Genomic DNA, 20,129 nt, shown 5'->3' with positions numbered 1-20,129 from the left:
AAAAAGCTGAGTCCTTATTTAAAAAGTCTTTACCCAAGTCAAGTCACGCCTCACTCCACAATACCCCATTTGTTTCAAATGGGGCTAGTCACAGATGAAGGTACTACTCCATGCATGTGAGAGTGGCAGAACCTGGCCCACGTGTAGTATTTGAGAATGAATTGGGTGTGATATGCTGGGGGGGTTCGGGAACACGGTGACAGAAACAAAATAGAGAAGGAAAGAAAGACTGCACATGGAAATTTCCAGCCATTACATTGTTAATTGCCAGAGGGAGGGAATGAGACAGAACCAGTTGCTGGCTGGATTTTTGCCACTGAAGACATGTAGGGTATATTTGGAAAGCGCTGCTCAGTTAACTACTATAATTCATCTCATTTCACCACTGAATGGGCGAACAGTCTGTTGCTCTGCGCGCGTTTTGACCTGAATTTAAAAAAGAAAAGAAAGAAAAAGGGAAAGGCATCACCATTCTGAAGAGTGCAAAAACTTCACACGATAAGAAGCCGGAAGGATTTTGTTCACCATAAAAGTTAATATCTGAAAGGAATACCAATGATAGGAACATAGCAGTCGCCGGACGGGATCAGACCTTAGTCCATCCAGTCCAGTGTCCTGTCTCTGACAGTGACCCACACTAAGTGCTTTGGAAGAAGGTGCACGAAACCTCACAGTAGGTCAATGTCGCATGATATGTCCCCAAGGTCTAATCCTAAACCCTAATAGTTAGAGATTGGCCTAAACCCTGAAGCGTGAGCATTAATAATTTGTTGGTATTAACTATAACAACTCTGGAGGTTTTTGTTGTCCATTCAAGTGTCCAATGCTTCTTTGACTCCTCCTAAGGCTGGGCACTGCATGTATACGTTAAGAGAGAGCACAGTTTGTTACCAAAATAAGCAAGAGCGAGAGGGACAAAAAGAACTTAGATTATAAACTCTATGGGGCAGAGCCAACCTTTTTATTGTGTGGGTGTGAACTGTGCCTACCACAACGGCCACTGCTCCTTGACTGGAGCCTGGAAACGCTGCTGCACCAGACACAACAAATATTGCATTAGCACAATAGGAACTTGGGCCATGACTGGAGCTCCTCAAAACAAATAGACACATCGAGCAGGGATGGCATCCAGAAAGGAAACATTGGGTGAGAGGCAAAGAGAGAGTAATTTCATCAGAATGAGCTAAGAACTGTGACACTCAGATCTCATGTTGAAAGTATTCCAGTTTAATGTTCACAATCATAATCCAAAATGTTTGAGAGCAGGGTGGCATTTTGGGAGTATCCTCCTTTGAAGCAATATATTAGCTTGAGAAAGAACCCTGTGATGCGCTGGTAGCGGTCCGGGATTCGTATAATAAACCAAATTCAAAAACTAAGGACTGAACAGAATTCAGAAGTGGTTCCAGCACAACCCCCCATCAAATCTGCAGACTGGAAAAGATGACACTCTGCCAGGATTAAAACAAACACACAAACAAAAAGTAGCTGCATGCCCAGCATTTGTTGTCGGAGACTAACAGTGAATTCTTGTGTTTTAACTTTAAAGAGCTCCTGGCACACTCAACATATTCAGCTGCTCTGTACTATGGCAGGCAACTGCAATACATCAGGTTTGATTATTATAAAGGAGAAAGTCGCAAAGATTTTTATAGTCAACAGTAGGAAACAGACAAAAACTACATGACAGTTCCATGGGGTGGGGTGTAGCACTTGCACCTGAGTGTGGCAGGGGCTGTCTAAGGAGAACACAGAAAGAACCTTCAAGGAATTATTATAAAAAGACAGAATTAACCACCGCTGTGTAGGACCATATACTTTTTCTTCTGTCTCCTCCAGCATAGTAGGGTCTGGATCTACCAATCTACCAGCTAGTGAATATTAGCTGCAAACAGGGAAGGAATAGATAATGTTTTCCAACAAACATCTTGAGGGGGAAGGCTGACTGGGAATTGTTAGTATAGAGTTACTGTGTCTCCTTCGTAAGTTACAAAGATAAAAATGTCAGATCCTAGGAAATAAATGTAAATAACCAAATATGGGCTGGACAGATGGTCTCAGCTACCAGGACTGGGATTCCTCCTTTATCCTGGTGTGAGAAGACTTGGATTTCACGCTGGTGGCGCCTCTTCTATGGTGGATTGCTGGTATTTAATTTTCTGTAGTGGAAAAGACTCTTAGCGTCCACTTTCCCAGAGTATTTGATGGCTTCAGCAAAAAGCTTTGTCACCTGGAAATATAAAGCAGAGGAGACTGATCATTTTGCAGCCTTTTCCAGGGGGCCTGATTAATAAGACCAGTTCTACATCCTGATCCTGCCCACTTCTCCATGCCAGGTAACCCCAGGGCCTATCCTGAGCAACGGACAGCCAACCCTGCAAGCCTATAAAAGCTTTTGGATTCTTTAGGAGGAAGGCTTGATATAAATGCAAGATATTATTTTCTCCTTCATCCCAGACTTTATAGAGAAAATAGGGTTATTTCCTCCCTTTAGGGATTAAAACTCTACTATAAAAGAGCTGAACACAATTTGTTGGCAGGTCGGTTACTGAATCTTGAAGGGGGATCTTCTTTCTGGTTGGCAGTCAGTATTTTTCAGACAGGTAGAGAGTGCTCTGCTGCGTCCCATGCAGACTTGGCATCCTCATGTCTATGACGATGCAGCTTGGCATTGTGGTTGTTTTTTATTTGCTCAAATCATAGCACAGGTTTCTGCACTCCAATCCCTAGCTCCAGCCCACGTCTTTTGGGTCTGACCTTGCTCCCACTGAAGTCAACAGGAATTTGGTCACTGGGAGTAGGATGGGCCCTTAATGATTGTTAGAGATAATTGCAGAGACGGTCTATGTTCTGCTGGGAAGCAGAGTCCAGCTGTCTCCTATCAGAGGTAGGTTGGAATTAATAGATTTCAAACAGAAGGCCAGTGTCCCTACCTTTATCAATACCTGAAATGTAGTTCGCCAGGAATGCCAGACAGCTAACAGATGAAGCTTTGTTATCAATTAGGAAGCTGCCCCAGTAAGTATCAAATTCATTTGGACTGACATATTGCAATAGTACCGGATTTGCTTTGAGATTTTTAAAGAGGGGGCAACTTCTTGTTCAGAGCTTCGACAGCTATGATAGAAAGCTGCTACCAAGCATGTTTTACCGATGTTATAATGAGCCTGTACTGGAGAATTTGCTCTAAAGATGGAATTGAGACATCAGTGGCCCTAGGCAGTGACATAGGATCCAGCCTATGCATTTTTTTAAATCTTGTTCTGCAGCACACAGTAAAGAAAATGTATTCAGGCAACCACTTTCCTGCAATTTCAGGTACATCATCATTTGTCGAACATTAACAGGGGTCTGGAAATATTGGATCTGAAGCTCAAAATAGCCCCTGCACTTTCGACACCACCGTGACTAAGAGAAGAAAGACCGGCGAAGGAGATACCTGGAAGTTAGTGAGAAGAGCAATCCCGCTGTCAACAGCCGTCCTGCGGATCACATAATTATCATGGACAAACTTGGTGTTGCTGTTGGGGAGGTTAATCACCAGGTCTATGTTCCCATCTTTTATCAATCTGAAAAGACAATCCCGAAGACACTAAGGGATACTTTGCTTACTGAAAATCTTCATTGAATGTATGTGTGTTCAGCTGAATAGCACTGGCATTTTTAATTCACTTTAAAATGTAATTTTTATTGACTATTACATCCTGAGGAAGGATGGGCTAGAGGATAAGGCATTGCACGGGGACTCAGGAGCTCGGGTTTTGCTGGATTTGCCTGTGTGACCCGGACATGGGGCTAAATTCAGCCTTCATGTAACTAGGTGCAACTCCATTAAGGGCCTGATTCTGGGAACTGCTGAGCCCCTGCAGTGCCCCTTCACGTTTGCAGGAGGTGCTCAGCACCTCTAAAGGTTCAGATCCCAAATGTCCTCATTTAAAACTACGACATACAGTGCTGCATATGCTAGAAGTTAATCATATATTGGTGCCTTGGTGAGGTATGAACCTCAATGAGGCGCAAGGAGCCTAGGAAAGACTTGGAGTAAAATTGCTCCAATACTATAAGAAATGGGTGCTATTAATTACACACTTCTTGATTAAACAGAGGTAAATTTCCTTCTCATAACAATTACAGGCAGATTTGAATAAGTCTTTCCGCAGCAGAACGGTGACCCATAAAGCCCTGGAGTGAAACCCTGGCCCTGAAGAAGTCAATGTGAGTTCTGCCACTGACTTCAGTGGGGCCAAGATTCTCCCCCCCCCCTCCCCCCCCCCCCCCCCCCCCCCGCCAACTTCACTTTTGCCGAAGACTCCCATAGTCTCCACAAAGTGGGCTAAGCTCTTACCTCCTGATTGCAGGGAGGTTGGAAGTGTGGCTTTCCTGGGATGGCCAGGCCACGGGAGTTGTAGGTACGCTGTTGGCATTGAGCCAGTTGGAAGTTGCTTCTGTGGCGTAAAGCTGCATTGAGAGGGAAAATATATTATTGCCTACTTCATAACACAAATGCTTGTAATGTAACCATGCATTGTACTGTCTGGGTCTGATCAAATGAAATCAATAGAAAGACTCCTATAGATTTCAGTGGGCATTGGATTAGGCCCCATTTTGTGAGAGACCCACCCGCAGAAGCATAACTTTCCCATTGTTTATGTTATCAATGATCTTCTGACGATGAGTGATAGTAAACAGCAGATAATATTGCCAAAAATACTTAGGAGTCTAAGTACCATTGACTTTCAACAGGACTTAGGTTCCTAAATCACTACTGTGAATGGTGCCATATAGAAAACAGATCAATACATCTAATATTTCCATCAATACCCTGCAGCTGCCTGCCAGTTCTCCTTAAGGGCTTTCTATTAAATACAGTATAATGTTTTACAGTCATGATGTTAATATTCTCTAGTGATGATGACCCAGAAAACAGGTTCTACATTGGACACATACTTGTCTAATTAAAAGTGAATTGAAAGACAATACAAGTTTGTACACCCTTAGATGCGCCTTTGTAGTATATTAAAGGCCCCATACAGATTTTTCACCATAAAAGGGGTTTTTTTTCCTTCCCCTTTTTGTGTTTAAAAATATGACTTGCTTCTTTTTCTTGGAGAACTCTGCAAGCCTCTGGAGGACCTGCAATGTGACATCACCGCTGCAGGCTGAAAATGGAGCCGCAGTTCTTCCAGCCTTGAAAGTAAAAACCCCTGGCTCTAGCACATTAATCCTGTTTGTTCAATTTAATAATTGTACAGTGTTTTAGTTGTGGAACTCTCATTGACTTTAACAGGAGCAATTCAGCTAAAAGTCCTTACTGTGCTTTGAAAATGTAGGTGGTATGTCTCTCTTGTTTTTCTTTGTCCTCGTCTCAACTCGGAGGATCTCAAGAAGTCATTCTGCTGCCCCTTGACCAGATTTCACATCAAAACCCAGCTTTAAAACCCAAAACAACGTACCTTGAAACCTTCTTCATGCAGCTGCTCTGCTACACCAAGGAATTTGGGACGGAAGGAATGCTGAAAAGGAAATGCAAAAGAGAACATCAAAGCTATGATCTAGCAACAGGGCACTTTCCCCTTCACTGGACATCATGGGGCTTTTTCAGAATATGTTAAGAGGGAGATATATTTCTTTGTTTGGCCGTGTGTGTGTGTGTCCATTTTTTCCCTTCTTGCTAGATGGCTTTCTGTGTCATTCTCCTTTATGAAGACACTTGAGGACATGTGCAGTGTTGTGACATTAGAAATTAATTGTTTGGTATGAGACTGAAGCCCAAATCCCACTATCAGCCAAGATACCTCGATATGCTAACACAATACACCCCCCAGAGTGTTTAACTGCAATTATTAAATGGCCCTGCAAAATAAATGTTGGGACAACCGGACTTTTATAACATACTTTACAAGTCTCCTCCTATGGTTTTAGCTACCATTCTTTTTAAGGCTGCTCTATAACACTTGGTTTCAAAGCCAGCTACCGCAGTGCCTGGTCTCAAACCCGGGAGAACTATCCATTATATGACAATATCCAGGGAAGTCTCTGTTTGTGTGCACACTTTTCACATACACACACCACCAGCCCGCCTAAGGGATTTAGGCACCCACTTTCATTAGAAACTAAGGACATTGGGTGTCCAGATCCCCTTGGCACCTTTGAACGTCTCTCTCATAATGCACTTGCAAACGCAGCAACCATAGAGAAGAAATGAAGGCATAACATCTTTTATACATGTGCGTTTGACTTTACGTTCATCAGGCATTTTAGGGCAACATGGAAATAACATTCTAGTAAGAACATATGCTGCCTCTGTACTTTGGGAGTTTAAGTAGTGCAGAGATCAAAAGCAATGTGTGACCTTTTCACTGTAAAGTCATCCTGAATCTCAGCTGTAACGTGACTCTGACCAGTAAAGAAGCAGGATTATGCAAAACACTTTCCACACTGGAACTGCTGATGCTCTAACCCTCGCAGAGGTCATGAAGGGCAGAGTAAGAATATTTTCTAAGAAAGAAAGTGAGTCAACAAGTCCTTTGAGCTCTACAGACCCTGGCAAGAACCTCATCATAAAGTCATTTCTGCTCTGTTCACTAACTGGAGAATACAAATATACAACGTGACGTGATTGGCAGCTTCCCAGCCAGAGAACTGCTCTGCCTTCTGGTCAGAGGTGTTGGCTTTCACAACAATCTTATAAACTTCTATCAAACCTGTACTGAACACTTGTGACACATAAAACAGCCTCTCCACAAAAAGAAATTACATCTGTCAGCTTGCATCTGAGCAGCCCCAGATATAAAAGCTGTCTGAAAGTACCTGTGTAAGAAACCATGAGTATCTAACGAACAAGCAGATTTAGTTACTGGAAGATATTTATTGCAGGAGGGGGACGCTTATTTCTTTTCTTTAAAGGAAAAGTTTTATATCCTGTAATATCCATCTTGCACTGCTGGGACATCTGGCTAGTGGTAAAGGGCCAGATCTTCAACTGGTGTAAATCAGGGACTTCAATAGAGTTACCTCAATTTACACCAACAGCTGGCTCAGTATGCAACTACATAATCTTGATTCTGATGCTTTGATCGTGAGCTTTGCCCTTAAGTCCAATGTGCGGCAGACAGCATTTTTTGCTCCTAAAGATCTAGGATGGTAGCTATGATATAGGGTTACACTGAAACTACAGGCTCAGAGAGTTGGGATTTAAAAATAAAACACTCCTTTAGTGTTCTCATCATTTCATGGCTATCAGCACAGATGTAAGACAGATGCAGTCCATCCTATAGGCATCACTGAATAGCCCAATCAGGAAGGAAAATGAAAAGAGCTTTTCAACTATTCTTGTATCAAATATTTAATGGCAAATATAGGATTCTAGCCACCCCCATGTTCCACAAGATTCTCCATTATTAAAAAATGGAGTAGATCCTCAGCTGCTATGAACGGGAATAGCTCCATTGAACTTCAGTGGAGCTCCACTGATTTAGACCAGCTGAAGGTCTGACCCGTAAAGTTTTGTGGAACACCAGATTACACTGTGTTCTACAACACAAATGATTATGATCTGTAACCTGACTCGGCTGACAACCCATCCTGCATTTTGTTGCAATTAAAATGAGAAGTAATGCCGCTTTGCTAGTTTTAAGGTGGCTACTCCATTAGCAGCCCTTCGGAACGGACATTGTCTACTGGCCTCTCTAAAAGGGCTGCCAGCACTAGAAAGAGATACTAGGACCAAGCAATTGTAATTTCTCAAAGATGCTGTGTGTCATTAATTACAAAGCTTTGGTTCCATTGACAATGTTTGATCAAGAACTTAGCTGAGCAGTTGAGCCTTTAGTGGGAACAATATATGCCAGAAGGATACAACTTTTGAGGACCATTAAAGATATCCCTTTTAATTCTGGTTTTGTTTCTCCATTCTATGAGGGATGTACTCTCCTCGTCTCTGGATAGTTAATACAAATGAGACAAAGCCGCATTAGAGTGAAGAAACTCAATATGCTAAGCAAGGGTCCCCTAGTCCCATTCCGGGAAGCTAACTTTGCCACCATTTTGGCTTCTTTTTTCTACCTTATATTCTGACGGCTCTGCAGGACCTAAAAGTCCAGCCTGGAAAGCAAATGAAGCAGTTAATCACTGAGCACTGAAATGTCCAAAAGGGAATGTTTATGTGCAACTCAGCTGGCCTAACATTCCCTGCAGATCAAATGTACCACCTGTGTAATAGTGTAATGAACCGGTGATTGTCCCAGTGCCCTCTCCGGGATGGAATCAGCTGCTCAACTGAGTGCATCACAACAGCTAAGAGAGATCATCCTGTAGGTGAAGCTCCAGGGGCCCGTGTTTTGGGAACTCTACCCTGCTATGAAGTTCTGAATGATCATGATGTGTATCACAGAGAAGTCCTTGGTGGCTACGCATACTATTCAGTTTGTTTCTGAATCTGTATTTTCTACGTGAGCATACGCTGCCACCGTGTCAGTTTGAGTTATCTGTTCTAATGTATGTGAATGAAATAAGAATAGCATTTCCTATTGTTATAAACCACCTCCACCCTCTCATGGCTCATTATTTACAGAGACGGGGGTTCCTTTTCTCCTGCCTGTTCATAATGGGGTCTGCTCATGCCACTATACTTCATATATATATATATATATATATATATATCATTGTTTCAAACACACATCACTGTGCAGTTTAGTTATCTAAGAAGCACGCTGTTCCGAAGCACTGGGAGAAGGCTGTATTCCCCTGATTTGTTGTTTTCTTTTCCAACTGCACAGTACTCATAGAAAAGGACAGCACTTTGTGTGCTCTTTAAAGTTTGTTTGGGTTTTTGTTTTTCTTTTTCTTTTTTTGAAAGACCTTTGTCCCAAGCACCATTTGGCTCAGATTAACAGGTGCTGGTGCAGACGCCACATTAATCCTTTGTATAACTCAAATCACTGCCCGCTCTCTATTTCCCCTGGAGCACTGGCACCAGGCACACAGGCTCAAATTGTACACATCAGTGCTTTCTGGAGCTGGTGTTTCAAAATGTTAGCCCTACAATGATTAGCTGTGAAGATACCAACTGCAGGGCATGCTCTCCATGGGCAGAGCCCAGGGTCTGACATTAAACTATCTCTGGATGTCAAGTTAGCACTTTAATGCATGTTTGTAGTAATTAGCAGCTGTGGTTTAAATCCATTTATCATTCCGATGAGTCTAAGAAGGAGGTTGGGCTCGATGCTGCGTTCTCACTAGTGCCGTTGATTTACATGTTGCTTTGTTATCAGTCATCTCCTAGGCACCCTCTGCTGGCAGACGAAGAGACTTTCCCCTACAACCCTTTCAAACTCCCCAAGGACTCACTTCTACCATTGAACCCTGGGGCCCAATTCACTTTTACTGGGATAGTGTCTGTAATAATCACCTACTGGCTGGAGAACCAGTGCTGTTTTAATTATTTTTTTATTGACTTTGTGCAACCATGTAGGATGCAAGCTTATTACAAGCACAGCAGGGGTATGGCACAGGTCCATCAATTGTTTTTATGGGACCCTAGAATTTTCCAGTCTCGGATGATGTGATTGATCATCGGTGGGACATACAAGACCTTGAGGAGATTTATGAACATATTTGACTTCAGTATCTCCTGCAGATGGTAATTACCCCAGTGTAGAGAAACTGTACTTGGGTGTTGTTTTTTTCCTGGCTACCTTCTTTTATCCTGAGATACATATTCTCATTACAGATCCAGAACTGTAAATGGACCAGGGCAAATATCTCCTTAGCTCCCTCTGCAAAAGCCCTTGCACTGAAGGACTTCCCCAATGACATCATTTAAACTTGCTGCCACTTCCAGTGACTTTGGGGAAATGCTGACAGTAAGGGGTGCATCCATAGATTCAGGGCCCAAACTGGAAAAGAGCCATTAAACCCAGAAAAGATTAATTTGAGATTCCACGAGGGGGCCCTACAGGCAGAGAGCGCTGTGGTCTACCGTGGGTTCTGGGGATATAGTCTATAGGATGGTTTGGGTTAAGAAATAAGTAGAAGTTAGGTTTGGGGCTTAAGTTAGCCTACGTGTAGAGGAGTGTGGGAAAGTGATAAGTTGGAAACAGAGTGTTATGGGAAAGTAAGAGTTAGCAAGGATATAACCCAGGGTTATGTTACCTTTATGTTTTGGTTATAGCTGGTCTGAGCAAGGTTTTAAGGAATGTTTTTGAGAACTGTGAATGTTTTATTAGAATGCTATCTATACTAATAGTATGGGAAGGACAGTGGTGCAGACGTTAATTTAAATAATGTGTAACGTCAAGAGCCAATAAGAAGGTGGCGGACATCTAATTGTGGTAAAGGGCTGTTTAATGTTAAGTAGCATTATAATGGAGAATAAAATGAGTAGTTTTGCTAAATTGCAAGAGAGCTCCAATTAACATCTAAAGGTACCGTTAGGTTCCAGGGTGATACGGCTTACTTTACTCTGTTGTCAGTGGACTGATCACCCATTGATACATCACTTCATCTTTGCCTATGACTATAACAGTAGCATTTGTGTAAATAGTAACTGCATGCCTGTTTGCTTAACTGATCATTTTGCTTTTGCATGAAGTTTGGTTGTATCGTTCCAAGTGTCACCTAGTGGTCCTCTACTAAATAAATCTTCTGTAACGAACCTAGAGGCTTGAACCTGAAAACTAAGTTGGGTTTTACTGCACCTTTATCTTTTAACAGCGTAGTATTAATTGGGAGTATTTCAACATCAAGGTTACAGGGAGCACAAAGGAGCAAGACTGGGAGCATCACAGCACTGCTTTGAATTGATCCCACTCCCGTTTCACAGCTTCCCCCTGTAGGTGCCTGGTGCTGCATGCTTCCAGCTGGCTGACAGAGTGCTGGCTGCAGACCCCAGCAGGCAGGAGAGGAAGTAGCCATGCATACTGATCTCCGACCCTACCAGCTAATTGGTGCCACCCTTTCACTCCCATTGGGCAGCCAAGAGAGCAGCCCTCAGCCTGAGAAGATTCCTGCCTCTCACATATACTGAACTGTAATGTACTTTGCAAAATAACACATCTTTCGTCCTAGGAGACTCTGCTACAGCTGTCTGGCCATGCAATCTTGGTGGAGACGGAGGGACAGAGATGGCCATTTTCTGTACAGATTATTAAGTGTGCAGGTTAGCAGAGTTCCACTTGATGGGCTTGCAGGATGCCTGCCTGATGGGCTTCTACAGCAGTGTGGCCAGGGCCAGCTCTACTATTTTTGCCGCCCCAAGCAAAAAAAAAAAAAAAAAAAGCCACCCGGACTGTGCCGCCCCAAGAATGGATGGAATGGAATGCCGCCCATTAGCATGTGCCGCCCCAGGCATGTGCTTCCTCCGCTGGTGCCTGGAGCCAGCCCTGAGTGTGGCTGTGATCTGACAGAAAGCTCAGGATCAGAGAGAAATGCCTGAAGGTCATGAGCACTTTGTGGGGATAGGGGGCAGATTCTGATTTCTTGTTGGGGGTGGATCTTTGGTTGGATATGATCTGGGCTTCATCTACCACAGTGAGGCAACTCAGACCCATCTCCGCCCCAGTCTCCCAGTGCAGGGGTCCATGGTCTCAACTCTGCCCACAGAAATACCCCCCTACAGCTCCCATGAAAGCCAATGGACGCTACGTGTGCATAGGTGAGGGAGAAATCGGGCCCACTGTGTGGAATCCAGTAAAAATCCTCCTCTAGCATGAGAGTACACAGTTTTACTGCTCATTCCCGCTAAATACTCACACACCACTGTCTGTTGTGGCTGCAGAAAGACCCTCATGCAGAGAGCTTCCATTTAAAGCCAGTGAATGGAAAGTGAAGTGCCAGTTACCCTGTCTCCGTATCGTCTGCCCTTTTTTGCTCTGATTTGCAAACTCTTGGTGCTCACCTGGATTCCAACCAGAATGCCCTTCTGTGGAAACTTAAATCCTGTAGAGAGCATTGCCTTCAGGAAGGCAGAATGGATGCTCTCCCCGAAGCAAGCAACCTGGGAGGGAAGAACAAGGGAGAAGAGTGAAAAAAAACAACAACAACTAAAAAACCACTTTGCAATATTTTGTTTAAAGCGTGCTCGTTTCCCGTTTCTGTAACACCCGGCTTGACTTCTCTTGCGCCAACAGAGTAAAAAGCAGATCAGCACAGATGAATCTTACGTTTTTAATTAAGCAATAATGAAGAACTAAACAATGCTTTACTCTCAAGCAGCACACCATGGAGCAACATAAATGGATTCTGCCCTGAGTTATTTGGACACCAAAACACAGCGTCTGGTTCACAGTATGTGAGCTTGTAACAAAATGTTTAATATGACTTAATGCTTAAATAACAGTGAATATTAGACATGCAACTGTGCGCTTGTGCATGAATGCAAAGTTTGCAGCAGGAAACAGAAGTTCTTCGAGATATGTGGTCCCTATCTGTATTCCACACATGGGTGTACATGCGTGCCTGAGTCCAGAAATTCTAATAAGCCGTCAGCAGTGTGCACTGGCCCACATATCCACAGTAGGTCTCCTCATGCTCCCGACCAAGGACATAAGAGGCAGCGAGGGTTGACGCCTCTCCAGTTCCTCTTCTTACCGCGGATTCAACAGGATCCATAGCAGAGTGGAAAAGGGCAGGTGGTGGACCACAGATAGAGACCACACGTCTCAAAGAACCTCCTTTTCCAGGTAAGCAACCTCCATTTCGTCTTTGAGAGCTGGTCCCTATGTGTATTCCACATGTGGATGACTGACAAGCAGTGCTCAGACTGGAGGGGGGTGTGAGGAAGCCGGCAGCACAGATGATTGCCTTACTGCAGTTCCCACTGCTGCATCCGCAGCAGAGGCCTGAATTAGCGTGAATGTCTTGCCACCGTGTAGCTGCTCTGCATAAGTCTAGTATTGGAATGTCCTGTGGGGATGTTGGAGAGGCAGCTTGTGCCCTCATGGAGTGTGCCGTGACTCCATCAGAAAGAGGCATGCCTGCTCACCTGTAGCACTCCAAGATGCACCCAGGAATCCACTGAGAGATTCTCTGAGAGGATATGGTTTGAGCTCATGATCTTTCTGATATGGCAAGAAAAAGTCTGGGTAATTTTCTGATAGGTTTGGTCCTTTGCAGACAGAACATAAGGGACATCCTTCTGACGTCGAGGGAATGAAGTCTTGTCTCTTTGGCAGAAGCACGGAGTTTCAGGAAAGGGATAGGTAAGTGGATACTTTGGTTGACGTGGAATTCAGAAGTAACCTTGGGAAGGAACTTAGGATGGAGTCAAAGGGATACCTTTTCCCTGTGAAAAACAGTATAAGGAGGGTCTGCCATGAGGGCTCCCAGCTCACTCACCCTCCCGGATGAAGTGATAGCAACTAAAAATGCAACTTTCATGGACAGGTGGGACATGGAGCATGTCGTTAAGGGATTGGACGGTGGTCTGGTGAGTGTTGACAGTACAAGACTGAGGTCCTATTGAGCTATAGGTTTGATCACTGGCTGGTACCCATGATGAGTCCAGAACCATGTTCCTAGATGGAACCAGAGGATGATAGGCCTTGTGTTTTGGAGCTGGGGTCACCATTTGAACCAGTGGATCTTTCTTCTTGCACACTTTACCCTCCAGCCTGGGGGCTTTCAGTGGTACCGGTCCTTTAGGACCTGTGAGTGAGGGCTCACCCATCCTTGATGGGCTTGAGGAGGGATTGCATCTCTTGTGGACAGTCCTGAATAGGGACCTGTCCTTGTGATGATGAGAGTGCACCCTACTCTCATCAGAAGTCCTGAAGGAAGTGTCATTTTGAGCTTAGGAGCTGCCGACTCCATTCCTAAGCAAGAGCTTAGATGGGCACTGCTCATCTATTGGGGCCGACATACAGGGGGTCTCCCTGGCCCAGATCGGAGTGGGGCCTCACAGCCTTCTCCATAAGATGCTTCCTTGGACAAAGCTCACAAGCTTCGAGTGTTCTTGGTGGAAATGAGCGACAAATATGGCATTTTGCACAGATATGTGTCTCACCCAAGCACTAGAGGCAGTGTTGGTGATTGCGGCTCATGGAGTCCCCAGTAGAAGGAAAAACAGTAACTATACTATAAAGCTCCAACTATACTAATACAAGATCTGTGACGAATAAAACTATTTACAAACCTATTTACAAGTTCTATCAAGAGAGAAAGCTGGAGACATCTGTGAACACAGGGATTCTGACTCAGGCCGCGCAGTGTTAAAAAGCATCTGGAGAAGCATTGGCCTGCACTGTCTCTTATGCTCTTGGACCGGGAGCATGAGGAGATCTACTGCACATGTGTGGGCCAACGGATGCTACTTTTTAGAATTTCCAGAGTCAGGCGTATGGCATGCACGTGTGCCCACTTATGGACGACACATAGAGACCAACTCTCAAAGACGAATGAACAGTTGCTTGTCACATGGCTCTAAGGATTTATTTATGGAAAGAGTTCCGAGAATTTAAATAAATAGATGGATAATATCTTGCTCTTATATAGCGCTTTTCATCGGTAGAGCTCAAAGTGCTTTACAAAGGAAGTCAGTATCATTAAGTAACATGGTGTTCCAATGAAAGCTCAAAGAGTCCATTTAGTGTAGATGGTAATTTTAGGTTGTACCAAAAAACCCACAGATAATAAACAGACAGCTTGGGAAATAAATGCTACTGAAACTCCTGGATGATGGATCAATGATAGCCTTTAAAAAGTCAGCATTTGGTAATAGCTATCACACGGTTACTTCCTTTTCCAAGAGGAAGTCTGGTTTCTCAGATGCCGCTGTTTGGGTAGCCGTTAGACTCTTCGGTAACATAGTGACTCCTGTATAGCTCTTTGTCCTGTATGCAGTATTTTAGATTGCTAACAGGCACTATTTTCTAGGGCTGGTCAAACATTTTCAAAATATGCAATTTTGTTGAGAATTTTCATCACAATTTTGAATCTTGACATAAAAGGGTCTATTGATATTTCTGAGAGTTCTCACAAACATTTTATCTCTTTCTTTTAAATCATTTCTACGCGTGGTTGGAAAAGTGGGAATCATGCAAAAGACCTTCATTGAAATGTTGAGTTCAGAGAAAAAAAACGGGGATGAAAACTTTGTCTCACTTTTTGACCAACTCTATCATTGTCCTTTCCAGTGAAACACATCACTGTGTGGCTGGTCACCTAAAGATTCATCATGAAGGTATGGAGAAGGCAGAGTAGAACACCAGCCAGGCCCGTTGAGAGAAATTTGGAGCCCTGGTACATTTTGTTCACTGGGGCCTCACCCCACAGGCTGACAGTGTCTTTTTGCTTATATTTAGCTTATAATTCAGCCTTGTATTCATACAATTTATTTGTTTCTGGAGATACTGGTACTTTATTCACACAGATGTTACAAACATTTTGGGGGGGGCTTGAGTTTGGAGCCTGGAGTCCCATCTTACCCCCACTCTTGTTAATCCTGGTACCAGACTCCAAAATCAAAAGCGCCAATGCCAATGGCACTTTTGCTAATGGTTGGGAACTGCTACTTAAGGCAAAATACGGTCTGTGCCTTCATTAGGACACTTGGTGGATTGAAGCCCAACACACGTCCTGTGTGTGTTAAAATGTCTTTGTAGCATAACTGAGCATTTTACCAGTAGAAAGTTATTTTCCTTACTTCATATGTAAGAAAGACCTTCATAACGATCATGTTTCATGACATTTATGAATATGGATCTTTCCAACTCGTAAAAATTAATAATCTCTCCTTTATGACTAAAATATTCTCTACCTCCATCTAAAGCACAAGAAAAGTAATTCTCACTCCTTGGCTATATTTCTGTTCTTTTCTCCCCTTCCCTCCCCACCCCCATGGAGTCAATTCCCTTCTGGAAGTAGGAAGGACACATGTGGGGGGGGGGTTGTCCATTAATTACAATGAAAGCAAATCAGCTGCTGAATGGATTTCACACGCAATATGAAGAGCAGGCTAAAACTGTACCAGAGAGAAGCAGGAAACATGAGGTTATTTCAACCCTACATGTAGGCCTGATTCTTATTTATAATAAGATTCCTTTACATGACTCTGACAGTGGGCTGTGTTCCTGTTATTGCCTATGCCAGCACATGATCGCTGGAATGGGTTTCAGAAATTCATCAGAAAGTTGTAGTGTGTCCATAGCAAGGTTGGAAAAGACAGCCAAACCCCAACAGTCATACCTGGAGTTAATACTTCAGCTGCTACACTTTATTCACACTTGCTCTCTCTCTCTCATTTTGCTCCCTGGCACACATCTCGCTGGTTACCAGGCAACCATAAAAATATCACCACACATATTTGTTGCTAGTAAGTAACCTGTACATTCTGAGACCAAATACTCATGACCTGGAGTCTGCTGTTGCCATTCTGACGTGCATTGATTGGGATTCTGAAAGCTGTATATACGTGTCTGTCAGGAATTAGGCGATTCATAAAATGTACTGACACACTGAGAACTTTCCAGAACCTGACAGCTCTCTTTGAGAAACACATTTCATGCTTTCATTGAATCCCTTGCTGACTGATGGAATTGAGGCACAGGTGAAGAGGGACATCCAGTGGCCAAATAAATTTCATTCTTCAAGGGAATGCCTTTGTGGGTTTTTTCTAGAGACAAGGCAGGTATCTGTGAGTTGGGGGAGGGAAAGACGTTCCAATTTTAATTTTTTTAAAGACTTTGGTTCTTTTCAATTCAGCATACAGATTCCATCCGGATACTTGCACTTATAAGATCATTAACAATATCTGTTAAAGAAAGCTTAGTAAAAAATGTGAACGGTACCTCCCCAGTGGAAGCCATCTCACATCGGAGAATAGGGTCAGCATCTCTCAGTCGGGGCCAGGAGAACATTGGAGCCTGGCAAAAGGAAGGAAAAGAATATAAGGGAGAGGGAGTATTAAATGAATTAGAATTCAGGTGTATGGATTACGGAAGTGAGAGATATACAGGTCCAGGTTACGTACAAAGTGCATAAGTGTAAGAGAAACATTGGTCTAGGTTGATGACCAGAATGAATACTAGGCAAATGAATTTCAAGTATTCCTAGAGCCTCGGTCAGGGAATGGGATAAATGTTCATGGATTTGACCAGCAAAATGCCCCTGTGAGTAACCCGAGGCAGGATTTCTAATAAGTTGTGGTACACTGTGATTTTTAAGAGGCTATTTAACACAGACAGGCTGTTGGATGTCTGATTCCTGAAAGAGACAGATACGCTGCTGTCTGAGACACACTAAGTGGCACTGGTCAGATATTTTTGCGACGGGGCGTTCTTCTGTCAGGAAATACCGTTTCATTCAAATAAAGACTTTCTGTGGGATTGTGTCAATTTAGACTAAACTTTCCATGGAAAGCTTCTGTGGTTCCTGCCAGCTCATTCAGCCACCTCCCTGGCTCCGAGCTCCTCACCACCCAATTGGGCTCTTCTGGGCTTCCAGCTTCCCTGGCTTCACAGCAGCTTGCCTGGGTGTCCCACCTGAGCAGCCAGTTCCAGACGTTGGGCAGTCCAAAGAACCACCTGTCCAGAGAGTTGGGCAGCCCAAGCAGCTGGCTCCCTGGCAGGCCGCACTCTGGACTGCTCCGCTCCCCTGCCAGGTAGCGTCCTGGGCTGCTAAATCCTTGCTGCTCTTATAGCCTTGCTGGCTCCACAGTGAAACACAGCACAAATATATGCCAGTCACCCAAATCAAGAAGCTATGGCTCTGAATACATCAGGGAGCAGATCTATTGAGAAAGAAGGTAACATTTTTGCAGTCTTTTTTTCAGAGCTTTTAAGAGCAGTTTAAGAAGCAAAATCCCATTTTCATGCAAATGTTCCTAGAAATAAAAACGTGGCAGAGGCATACGGAAAATACAGGTGTGTATAAGGAGTAATGTGTCTCTATGGAATATTTTTCAAAGTTCAAAATGTTTCAATCTATTAGCAAGTCTTTAAATTTAACAATACCAAACAAACACAGCTCATCAGCAATGCAAGAGCTTCCCAGTGAAATCTCCAGGAACAAATCTGGGAGAGCTCCTGAAAGAGATGTAACCCTGGAGAGTTTCATTAACAACACTGGGATAAACTATTAAAACCCCAAATCATTAATTTCAGAAAACTTGACCACAGATATAAAACAAAATTTGAAGCTTCTTCATGGTATGGCAGTTTGGTGGCTACTTGCCTAATCGAAGTCAGCCATCGACCTCCGTTATATTCTAGTAGGATAGCGCAGTTTGTTTTGGACATTAGATTAGTAGAAGGAAGTTGCATTCACTCCCTGTATATCTAAGCATATACAAGATATGCTCTTAATAAATGTAAAGTCTTGCTAACAGTTCTGAAAATTCTGAACTTTGAAAAATATTCTATTTAGACACATTTCTACTTATACATCCAGCAGATTGTCTGCACTTCTCTTCCACATTATACTAGAATTTTATTTCTGTGTGTGCTGAAAATGTCTAGAGTACCTATCTTTTATGTATGTGTACAGGCGTAGACTTAAGTAGGGTGAAATCTTGGCCCCATTTAAGTCAAGGAGTTTTTTGCCATTGACTTCAATGGGGCCAGGATTTCACCCATAGTATATTAGTCATATTTTCAAATGGAGACGCCCCCCGCCTTTTTTTTTAAATAGACAAAACTCCATTCCTAAATCCTTGGGCATGCAATTTTGGGACACTGAGAACGCAGATTTGTGCACACTCATCAGACAGCACTAGCAAGAGGTTTAAATGTGGGCGATACAATTTTGGATATTCACATTTAGAGCCCAGGTTGAAGCTAATTTGAAAGATGGCTCATGACAGTCAAACCTCACAAATGTCTACGAGACCATTGTGTCAATGAATAACATTTTCTTTCCTTCTTCTCATACTGTATAATTCCCACCCACCGCCATTGCTGTAATAAAAGATTGAAAAGATCTATTGCATTCCCATTTCCGTTCCTGGGCAGGATTGTTCCCTATTAATTTAAAGGTAGTGAAGGGTTGGACTCTTAACGTCAACCCTATTAACAGGAGCCCCCCCCCCCCGCCCCCCAGTGGAATTTCTCTGCTTCTTCCTTAATCCCATTGTTTTTTTTAAAGCCATACCTTAATGCCGACATATTCAGAAGGGATAATGGGCCGTTCCAGTGTAGGCAGGGATGATTCATCGATCTTTTCTCCAATCATCACCTTTGTGGCCACATCAATGAAGTCCACGCCAATAGTCTTGGACACAAAGGGGAAGGAGCGTGAAGCCCGCAGGTTGCACTCTATCACCTGAGGAGGTAAAGAGTAGATACTTCAGTGCCACAGATTTGTTAAGCAAAGAGATAAAGCCCCTTCTTGGAATACTAATTCACAAGAGTAAGCATGCTCTGGAGGTTTCTGGAAGCTAATCCCCAGTGTTGCTGGGGTAGCATTCACAGTAGCTGGTGAGAAATCTCTCCAGATTCCCATCTAAGAGGCACATGCGGACATGGGAATTGTGGTTAAAGATTCTGAGGGTTGGGAGCACACTTGATATGTCTTAAAGGAGCCTGATTTTCAGAAGGCGGGTACTCGGCACCGTCCAGTTGGACACCCAAGAATGGAGGCACCCAAAATCATCAGTCACCTTTGAAAATTTGGCTTGTGTTCTCCACACTGCAGCCTTGGTTTCAAATACATCAGTGCCCAGACTAGAGCCGGGGGGAAGGGAGGAACCACCATTAGCTAGTTACAAACACTAAAGCCCATTTTGGTCTTTCTATGGTCACACACTCCTTCTTTTGTGAGTGAAGGTGTGTTCAGGTAAGCATCTGGGAAAATGGACATCTGGGCCCGTAGCTGGAATTTGTTTAGTGACAAAAGCTAGGAACAAAGATGGGCCGTGCCCATCACAGAATCTAACATAGGGTTTGACGGTAGAGGAGGAATCAGGGTACACGAGAAACAGTAAGAATGAACTGGGGCGAGAAAGAAAGAGAAAAGATGGGTGGAAAAGAGAAGGAGATCACAAGAGAAGAGGAAAGAGAACAAGGTGAGACAGGGCTGGGAAGATCCACTCCCCAACTAGTAGTTCAACCAAATCTTGTGCAGACCAACAACACTCTAATCTAGTAAAATCTCTCATGCTATGCCACAGCTCCCAGCTGCCCTTTCAGTCACAAGCC

At 43.5% G+C, this 20,129-nt stretch overlaps 1 protein-coding gene across 1 annotated transcript in view; it reads right to left on the bottom strand.

The window, feature by feature from the left end:
• Window positions 1–1,206: 1,206 nt before the first annotated feature.
• CPS1 (carbamoyl-phosphate synthase 1) overlaps window positions 1,207–20,129 on the bottom strand; it is a 121,892-nt gene continuing 102,969 nt past the window's right edge. Inside the window, exons 32-38 of the mRNA XM_034785103.1 lie at window positions 19,084–19,254; window positions 16,785–16,859; window positions 11,897–11,995; window positions 5,454–5,513; window positions 4,346–4,458; window positions 3,440–3,569; window positions 1,207–2,230 (exon numbers count right to left, since the gene is read on the bottom strand). Coding sequence (XP_034640994.1) covers window positions 2,132–2,230; window positions 3,440–3,569; window positions 4,346–4,458; window positions 5,454–5,513; window positions 11,897–11,995; window positions 16,785–16,859; window positions 19,084–19,254 — 747 coding nt within the window. The 3' untranslated portion in view covers window positions 1,207–2,131. The remainder of the gene's footprint in view (window positions 2,231–3,439; window positions 3,570–4,345; window positions 4,459–5,453; window positions 5,514–11,896; window positions 11,996–16,784; window positions 16,860–19,083; window positions 19,255–20,129) is intronic.

This window comes from Trachemys scripta, chromosome 11 (assembly GCF_013100865.1).
Source record: "Trachemys scripta elegans isolate TJP31775 chromosome 11, CAS_Tse_1.0, whole genome shotgun sequence".
In the NCBI taxonomy this organism is placed as follows: domain Eukaryota; kingdom Metazoa; phylum Chordata; order Testudines; family Emydidae; genus Trachemys; species Trachemys scripta.
This window is presented reverse-complemented; position numbering and strand designations above follow the sequence as displayed.